General features: G+C 58.2%; 1 protein-coding gene across 1 annotated transcript; it reads right to left on the bottom strand.

The window, feature by feature from the left end:
- Nucleotides 1-297: 297 nt before the first annotated feature.
- Nucleotides 298-8,485, bottom strand: LOC133628081 (acrosin-like). The gene is made up of 7 exons (XM_062015981.1): nucleotides 8,468-8,485; nucleotides 8,255-8,344; nucleotides 3,218-3,282; nucleotides 2,034-2,234; nucleotides 1,576-1,844; nucleotides 940-1,085; nucleotides 298-624 (listed from the first exon to the last, which is right to left on the bottom strand). The coding sequence occupies exons 1-7, from the start codon at nucleotides 8,483-8,485 to the stop codon at nucleotides 298-300; spliced, it is 1,116 nt and encodes a 371-aa protein (XP_061871965.1).
- Nucleotides 8,486-8,901: the final 416 nt, after the last annotated feature.

The following is an 8,901-nucleotide window of genomic DNA, read 5'->3' as shown; positions in this document are numbered from 1 at the left end:
TCATTACAGGGCCTTTTGCTTTTTCTTTTGCATTTAATTTTGATGAACACTGTCAGTAACTCTCCATTTCAAAGGTTCCAGTGCACAGGTATTGCTGCACTTCTGCAGCACCGGTGCAGAGGCCAATGAACTGTCAAACACAACAGGAAACTCATACAATCTTACAAAGTCCAACAACACTGTGTCCAAAGACAGTGCTACAGCTACAGCTTCTACTGACTACTGCCTAAGCACTACTGCTGAGAACCTCCAGTGAAGGAGAGGGGCAGGACCCAGCCGTGCTCAGAGTCCTGCTGCTTAAGCCACTTTTCCCTGCAGAGACTGCAGGAGCTGCTGGATCCAATTAACGAAATCCAGCAGCTTCTGGAGTGGGAATGAGCAGGACTCAGTCACTGCTGTTGTTGCCAGGGCTGAGCCTTGTGATGGCCTCTTTGGCCGGGCGAGTGTGGCAGCACTTCCTCCTGAGCGAATCCGTGACTGGACCCAGTTGAAGAAGTGCTGGGTGGAGGTGTAGACCCCAGGCTGCTTTGGTCTGGCACAGCCTTTCCCCCAGCTGGTCAGGCCCACAAGCCAGAAGAAGTTGGCGTGTGGAGCTCTGCAGACGAGCGGGCCCCCGCTGTCACCCTGCAGCACAGGACAGAGGGTGAGGGGGGTGTTGGGAAGCCCCAGCAGGGTCAGGGGGGTGTTGAGGAGCCTCACCAGGGTGAGGGGCATGTTGGGAAGCCACAGCATGGTGAGGGGCGTGTTGAAGAGCCCCCAGCAGATTTAGGGGGGTGTTGGGAAGCCCCAGCAGGGTCAGGGGGGTGTTGGGGAGCCCCAGCAGTGTGAGGGGGGTGTTGGGGAGCCCCAGCAGGGTCAGGGGGGTGTTGGGGAGCCCCAGCAGCCCCACGTGGGCCAGGGCTGCGGGTGCTGCCGGGGCTGGCCCGTGGCTGCTCCTACCTGGCAGGTGTCGATGCCGCCCCGCGGGTAGCCAGCACACAGGTTGTAGCTGCGCACAGCCCCTCCGTACCACTCGCTGCTGTTGCAGAGCTTGACATTGATGAGGCGGACCTTGGCCTCCTGCAGCACGTCGGATGTTTCTGCAGCTGTGAGCATGGCAAAGAATTAGCCCCCAGCAGCTCTGGGCCACTTCCCCTCCCCTGTCTGGGCAGAGCCCTTCCCTGAGCCTTGGCTTTGCAGCTTGCCAAAGAGGCACTTGACCCTTGTCTGATTTTAGGCCACGGCTCAAAATCATAGAATCCCAGATGGTGGGGTTGGAAGGGACCTCTAAACGTCATCTAGTCTGACCCCTCTGCTCAAGCAGATTCCTCTAGATCAGGTCACACAGGAACGTGTCCAGGAGGGTTTGGAAGACCTCCAAGGAAGGAGCCTCCCCGCCCTCCCTGGGCAGCCTGGGCCAGGGCTCAAAAAAGCATCCCAGGTCCTGCAGCCTTTCCTCATGGAAAGTCCCCTCAGCATCGTGGCAGCCTGAGGTAGCTCAGGCCCCTGCCTGCAGCCTGAGCCCGGCCCTCGGGCAGCCCGAGCCGTCTCCCCAGGCTCGCCCCAGGCACACAGGCGCTTTCCCGGGACACTCACAGCCTTCCGCGGTGTAGCCCCAGCCAGCGACGTGGCAGTCTGTGAGCTGTGACACCACCACGTCGGAGAAGTGAGTCACACAGGCCAGCTGCACGTAGTTGCTGCACTGCACGGGCTCGTCCAGCTCCAGCAGGGCGATGTCGTTCTCGAAGGCGCCTTTGCGGTAGCTCTCGTGGATCAGCAGCCGCTTGCTCTTGCGCACTTGGGCCTCGGAGCCCAGCTCAGACAGCCGGGTGGCCCCGATCACCATGCGCCACGTCGGGACGTTCCTGGGGGGCAGATGGGGAGCAGAGGGCTCAGAGGGAGCCCAGCAGTTCCCTGCCTCCAGCTCGCCGAGGGAGAGGCCAGGTGCCCCGTGAGCCCCGGGCTGCAGGAACAGCACCAGCCCAGCCCGTGCCAAGCACGGGACGGGAACTCTGTCAGTGCTGGGGGCACGGCCCTGCCCTGCTCCTACTCACCTGTACTTGTCAAAGCAGTGTCCTGCGGTCAGGACCCACCGGGGATGGATGAGGGAGCCTCCGCAGATGTGCCCGCTGCCCACTGCCCCGGGAAGCTGGATGCTGACGATCCAGGGCCAGGCTCCCGGGGAGGCATCGCTGCCGCCCACGACGCGCAACACCCCGTGGTGTTCAGCCAAGGGCCGGGTCCCGCAGCTTCTCCTGTCACCAGAAAGTCACGAGTGTCCTGCTGGAGGGCTGGCTGCTGCTGGGGCTGCAGGGCAGCCGCCTGCCCTCCCCACCGGGCAGCGCACGGACAGCGGGGCCGGGGAACCCTGTGCCCCAGCTTCTGCCTTCACCCCGCAGACGAGCGGTTCCAGCAGCCCGGCTCCCAGCTCCTGGGCTTTGGGAAGCTGTGGCAGGGCCATGGGGAACCAGTGAAGCCCATCATATCATCGAATCATACAGTCACAGAATGGTGGGGGGTTGGAAGGGACCTGTAGAGATCATCCGGTCCAACCCCCCTGCAGAGGCAGCTCCCACCTAGATCAGGTCACACAGGAGGGTCTTGAAGCCCTCCAAGGAAGGAGCCTCCACACCCTCCCTGGGCAGCCTGGGCCAGGGCTCCCTCACCTGACAGAAAAAACTGCTGCCCCAACCTCCTGACACCCACCCTTTAGATGTTTGTGACTATTAATAAGATGCCCCCTCAGCCTCCTCTTTTCTGCCCAAGCTCCCTCCCAGAGCCACTTACCCACAGCTTTGCACTGAGGCACTCACAGGCCAGCAGCACAGGCCCAGCAGGACGAGGACAATGAGAACTTTCATCACTCTGACAGCACGTGGCAGCTCCAAGAGCCAAGGGCACGTGGCAGCTCCAAGAGCCAAGGGCACAACACCCCCAGCGCTGTGTCTGATGCCGTAGTGCTGATAGTGCCTGGAAAGCCTCGGCCTGGGCGCTGATGTCACAGAGCTGCTGGTTCCAGGGGGATTCTGTGTGGGGCACCACGAGGGGCCCAAGCTGGGGGGATGCAGAAGCAAGGATGGACACCTGAGGTCACATCACACTCCACAGGACTCCAGCTGACTGCCTTTCCCAAGGCCCTTTGCAAAGACTGCACGGCAGGTCACCCTCTCTGAAGAGGACCTGCTGCTTGCCCGTGGCTGGCACGAGCCCCGTGGCTCTCCAGCCCTCCCTTGCCCACCCTGCGTGCAGCAGTGGCCGACTGTTGGCCGCTACCTGAATAGCTTTGTCCCTCTGTCCCTCTCCCTACGGCAGCAGTCAGGGGGAGCTTCCCATCACTGCAGGCTGAGCCCAACACCTCACACTACCCTGACCCCCTCTGCTCACCTACCCGAGGGGCTGGCAAAGAAATGGGAATCAGCTGACAGCAACTCTCCCCATAGCCCTGGAGAGCTGCAAGAGCTCAGCCAGAGATGGGGAGCAGCCTCTGCCTTCATCCCCTCTGGACCTGCTCTTCTCTGCCCCGAAAGTTCCATCATCATTACCTTTGAAAGAGGACAGGAATGGAAGAGAAGCCAGCACCAAACAAGAAGTGCTGGGAGAAAATCAGGAGCGTGAGGAGCGAGTGAAGGAGCCGCCTTCCCTCGAGGGCAGCTCAGCCCAACTGACCTTCCCTGTCCCGCTGTGAGGCTTTATAGCCCCTGGCCAGCTGAGGTCACAAACGCTGGGTGGGTTCTGGAACACTCCCCTTGTGACATCAGCACAGCCCAAAGTGCTCCCCCTCCACAGGTGACTACACACAGCGCTCCCCCTCCTTTGCCACAGCCTCGGAAATCAGCAGTGGCAGGAATTGAGAGGTGAACCCCGGGCTCATGGGAGAGCATCGTTCACACCTGAAGGAAACGTGTCACACTGGAGAGGGTTCCAGGGAGGAGTGCAGCTGGTGTGTGAGGGATCCACGGTTCCCTGGGCAACCTGCACGGAGCCCGGCATGGAGCAGAGACTGTGGGCAGCTTCTGTGGCTTAGTGCAGAAGAAGGGAACTGCACGTGGAACTGATAAGCTGTAGGCTTGTCACCCTGGGCCCAGTCTGACCAAATGCTGTCCTTTGGGTGAGCTTTGCTCATTCCAATACCAAAACACAGCTCCATCCCAAAGGCCACCGAGGAGCGACCACCCCTCACTGAGCGTGTGCTCTGCATTTGCCTTAACCTGTGCCTTCAAAAGCGGAGCAGGAGACTTTGACAGCAAGGACAGTCAAGGTCTGTGTGACCAGAGCCACTCAAGCTCCACCTTGAAGGGAAAAATACTACAAAAAGGCTTAGGAAAGGAGGCTGTGAAGTGAAGACACCACTGCGAGTAAGTCAGGGAAGACTCCATCACTGACTGCCTCTGACTGCTGAGATCTGCCCGTGGCTGAAGCTCTCTCCCCGCTGGGGAAGCCTTTGGGTCAGCTCTGGTTGTACTGAATGCTCACTGGCAAAGCTCAGACATATCTAGAGTGGCTTTTCCGACCTCACCCCGCGTTATTCCTACTCTCAACACCTGCGGGTGCTTTGGCAGACAGGGCTCCCCGGCAGCCCACCAGCAGCTGCAGATGCTGCTGCTTCCATCAGCTGCACCGTTGGTTAAGCTGGGTGTACAAGTGTCTCAGTGGGCAGCAGCAGGCTGCGAGTGTGGCCGTGTGAGCCCCTGCAGCCGGCTGAGCCACGTGTGCCGGGCACTGCTGGTACAGCCGTAACCGTGACAGCTCAGAGCACCTGGACGTGACCAGAGCAACAGCGTCACGTTGGGCATCGCCCAGAACCTAAACCCAGCCACCCCCAGCCCCTCTGACATCTGAGGACAAGCTGGAACACAAGAGGCTTCTGCCACATTCCTTTACCCTTTAGCGCAGCACATGCTCAAGGGACCCAGAGATAGCAAGGATGCTCCTGGCTGTTTTGCTCTGTGTGCTCAGCAGATGGCACATCCCTGCGTGGGCAGCACAGGCCTGTGATGGACTCGGAGGCAGCCGCCAGACACGCTCACCATTCCTGCCCTGCCCTGGGAGAGATCACAGTGGGAAATGGCAGCAATCCCTGATGTACAGGTGACAGCAGCAGGTTGCAGGTCTTTGCCTTCTCTCTCTCCTACTGTTAGGACCAAGCTCCATGGTGCTGAGTCCCCGCTCTCCTGCCTCTGCCCAGAGACTGAGTTGGAGATGCCCCAGATGGTGCAAGAGTGAGTTTGCTCCATGGTTCCGTATCTGTTCCCATGTGCTGCCTGTGTCAGCTCACACAGCCATCGGGAAACGAGTGAGCCCTTGCTCCTCAGAGAAGCAAGGAGGGATGTCAGGAGCTTCATGAATGCCAGTCCTGTTTGACTGCTCTGATCTCCTTCTGTGAGCTCCAGCACGCTGCCCTGCCCAGGCCCTGCAGCACAGCCGCAACGAGCCCTCAGGGAGGCGACTGCTGCTGGGAAAAGGCAGCTGGTCGTAACTCTGGCTGTACAGCCCTGCTGGCACTGTCCCTACAGCTGTCCCCACTCTCACACTGCCTCACAACCACTGTCCTCTCTGTTGACTTTCCTCCCCAAGCACAGAGAGGCTGCAGACACCCAGCTCAGGCAGTGCTGTGTGCGTCACAGGCATTTACAGTGGGGTGGGAGCAGACATCATCCTCACCCCAATCAGTCCAAGCAAGGCTGCCTTCCTAATCAATGCAATGATTGAAAAGCTGTATCCTGAGGAACGGAGATCCCGACAGACAAAACCTAAACTTGACTTGGAGATGAGGTGAGCTGAAGCTGTCAAAAGTCAGCTAAAAGCTACAGTGCGTTGGAGGCCCCATTTCTGGCAACGCTGAGCCAGGCAGCTGGTGTGCTGGGTCAAGCTCAGCCCCAGCATCTGCCCCAGCACCCCTTCTGCTGAGCTCCAGCTGCAGCCTCTCGCCCTGCAGCAGACTGAAACTCTCTGGGACATGGGCTGTCCATCCCTTCTCTGTTTCTGCACCACCGACCCCAGGAGCCCTGTCACCCTTGTCAAGCTGTGACAGAGGTGCAGACACACAGTGCAGAGGAACAACAGACAGCACAGGGTAACTCCACCTGGGTGTCCCTTCCAGCCCTACCATTCTATGATCTGCAGCATCACTGCCCTCTTGGCAGGATCATATTGGCCAGTCCACACTGCTTACAGAACAAACCCATTCTTGCTACTCTCAATTAGCTCTGAGAGCAGCACTCCCAAAGGCAGTAGCAAACATTCCCTTCTGCTGAAGGCTGCAAGAACAAGGTTGCTGCTGACTTTGAGCTGCATGTCTTGAAGGTGTTGAGCTAGATCTTTGCCAGGCCAGGAGTGTTTCAGCACCGGGGCTCTCCCAGGAGAAACACCCTCTTTGTAGAGAAATGGAGAGAAGAGGCAATCACAAAAGGACAGGTGGAGACTGCCAACACACCAACTGTAACCCAAAAGTACTTCGGACTGCCGCTCAGTCACAGTTTTGCCTGGCAAATGATTTGGAATAGTTCTCCACACAGTGCTCTGTATTACACCTTGGTAGTTTAGACTTGGCTCTGCAGATGAATTACCAGCCTGGCTAAGAGCTCCAGCTGCACTGTGCCTCACCACTACGACCTTGTCAGGCCTGGATGTTGGCTCACACACACAGGAACTGGACTGACCCCAAAACCACAACCTGGGCCCTGCAGCACCGATGAGCCAAGTGAGTTCAGGTGGAAGCACATTTCTGAGCCGTGCTCCTTTCTCCAAGACTACACGTCCCAGTCAGAGACAAACTCAAACAGGCTGTGCAAGCATCCCAAGAAGTCCATCCTATGAATACATCAGGCACTTCTGACTTGGCTGAATCTTACCTCCTTGTTTTAATTGTGGTAACTCCCCTCTCCTTTCCTGAGCCATAAAGAAGAGCCAGAATGGCTGCTACAGTGAGTAAAAGTTATTAATTAGCTGTAGAAGTTGGCTTCTTCATTGTGTCACCAAACAGACTGGTGGGTACAAGTAAAGCAAAGTCCAGGTTGCTCTCAAAATCGTGGAAAGAAAGCTGAGTGACGCTGACTCAATGGCACCTTGTAGCAAATGCTTTCCATTCATGGCTGTTCATGGGAGCAGAAAAAAACCCATCTGAGATTTCCTGCAGAAGCTCAATGGAACACAAACAAAACACTCCCAACAGAGCTGACTGAAATTCCCCAAGGTTAGGAGGAGAAGCAGCACTGCAAATGTCATGTCAAAAAGACATGAACAGTGATCACGAGGAAAAGATGGAACAAGGAACAACAGGAAAGTTGTAAAGATCACTGATGAAAATAAACTCCTGATGCCTCTTATGACCATGTTTACAAGGGCATGTGTCCCCCATCTCCCTTCCCCAAATGCACAGCTGGATTCCACACACCACACAGGAGAGTCACTGGGCTGCTGGGATCAGTCACAGACGTGACTGAGGGAAACGAAGGCATCTGAAGGAAGGGATTTGAGCAAGGGAACCCAACACAGACAAAGCCATCCCCTGTGTTGCTTTCACCAGCAAACAGAAATCATCTTCTCTTTCTTTAGCGTGGTGGGAACAGCAGCTCAGCAGCTGCACCTCAGGGCACCACAGCCAGGGTCCCTACCTGGGTGCGTGAACTTGCCTGTCTGCAGCTCAGCAGCGGGTTTGTAGGCACAAATGTGACATGGACCAGCCAGCTTGAATAAAGATGGTAGGGACAAGTTAATGCAGCTGGCAAGCTACTTCCAATTATCAGAAACAGCTGCTGCAAGGTAATCAATGGGGCCCTGGGTGATCACAGGGGTGCAAGAAGCATCTGAGGAAGTAGCTGGCAAAGGAAGGGTTTGAGTCAACACTGTTGGTGGCATTACATTGCCTGTGTGTCTCTGCATGTGCATTACCTGGCTTCTCTACATCTTTGGATGAATATTGCTTGCACCGTTACAACAGGCCTGGAGCATCTTTCTGAGCAAGTAGAGGCTCAACTCAACCACCTCCCCACCTGCATCTGCCAGCAGCTCTCTGCATGATCCACGTCCTTCTGGCCTGTGTGCAACAGCTGAAGCCTCAAAAGCTGCACTGCCCAAACCACCCCACACTGCAGCCTCGGGACCCAGAAGCCAAAGACCTGCCCCGAAGGGCTTGGGGAGGCCACTGGGGAGGCAGGAGGGCTGGCAGCAGCTGCCAGAGCTCCCAAAGCACAGCCAAGCCCCAGCTGTGTGTCCCCAGCTCCCCTCACTCAGCCCCAGGCCCCCAGCACGGCTCCAGCGGCTGCCCCCTGCTCACCATCGCGGGTTTGTGGCAGAGGGCGCTGAGGGCTCTGAGCACCAGGCACTGCATCATGCTGCTCTCGCTCCCCAGGTACCTCGGTTCCAGCTGCAGGGCACGTTCATCACAGGGCTCATGTCAGGGCAGGCCAGGAGCTGAAACACACCCAGCACTCACCCTCTGCCCCACTGACCGGTCTCCCCTTCATCTCCTCCCAGCAACCAGGCTCACCTGGACCATGAACGCCATGGCGGGGAGCTCCCAGCAAGGCTGCTCCCTGCTCAGCAGATTCACCAGGCAGTGAAGCAGTTTGTAACGGGAGCCCCTCGGGCACCACACGTCTCTCTGGCAGGGGCTGGGGGGAAAAAGGGCACCGATGACCCCAAGCAAGGTGGGCAAAGCCCTGGACTGACCAGCTGGGGGCTGGACTTCTCAGGAGAAAGGTAGTGCCCAAGACCAGCAAAAAGCACCCTTCCTGCCCCAAAGCCTCCTGCCGACACTCTTCTCCTGCCCACGGGCCAGTCGTCCCCCCGGCTCTGTCTCTGGCCCTCGCTGCATTCTGCCTGGCCCTGGGACAGACGCCCCGTCCTGAGCCCTCAGGCCAGGCCCCACGGGAGGGGACGCTGGTGCTTTGGGGGGTGTCTGCTCCCGGGCACCCGCCTCTG

This window comes from Colius striatus, chromosome 28 (assembly GCF_028858725.1).
Source record: "Colius striatus isolate bColStr4 chromosome 28, bColStr4.1.hap1, whole genome shotgun sequence".
Lineage (NCBI taxonomy): Eukaryota > Metazoa > Chordata > Aves > Coliiformes > Coliidae > Colius > Colius striatus.
The sequence above is the reverse complement of the archived record's forward strand: the minus strand, read 5'-3'. Positions and strand labels throughout refer to the sequence as shown.

What these genes read in the sequence shown, in the direction of transcription:
- LOC133628081 (XM_062015981.1), bottom strand. An exon ending in CGGCCACTGCTGCACGCAGG is followed by an intron (nt 2,235 to 3,217) that starts GTGGGCAAGGGA and finishes TTCTGGTGACAG; the next exon opens with GAGAAGCTGCGGGACCCGGC. An exon ending in GGGCTACACCGCGGAAGGCT is followed by an intron (nt 1,086 to 1,575) that starts GTGAGTGTCCCG and finishes CCATGCTCACAG; the next exon opens with CTGCAGAAACATCCGACGTG.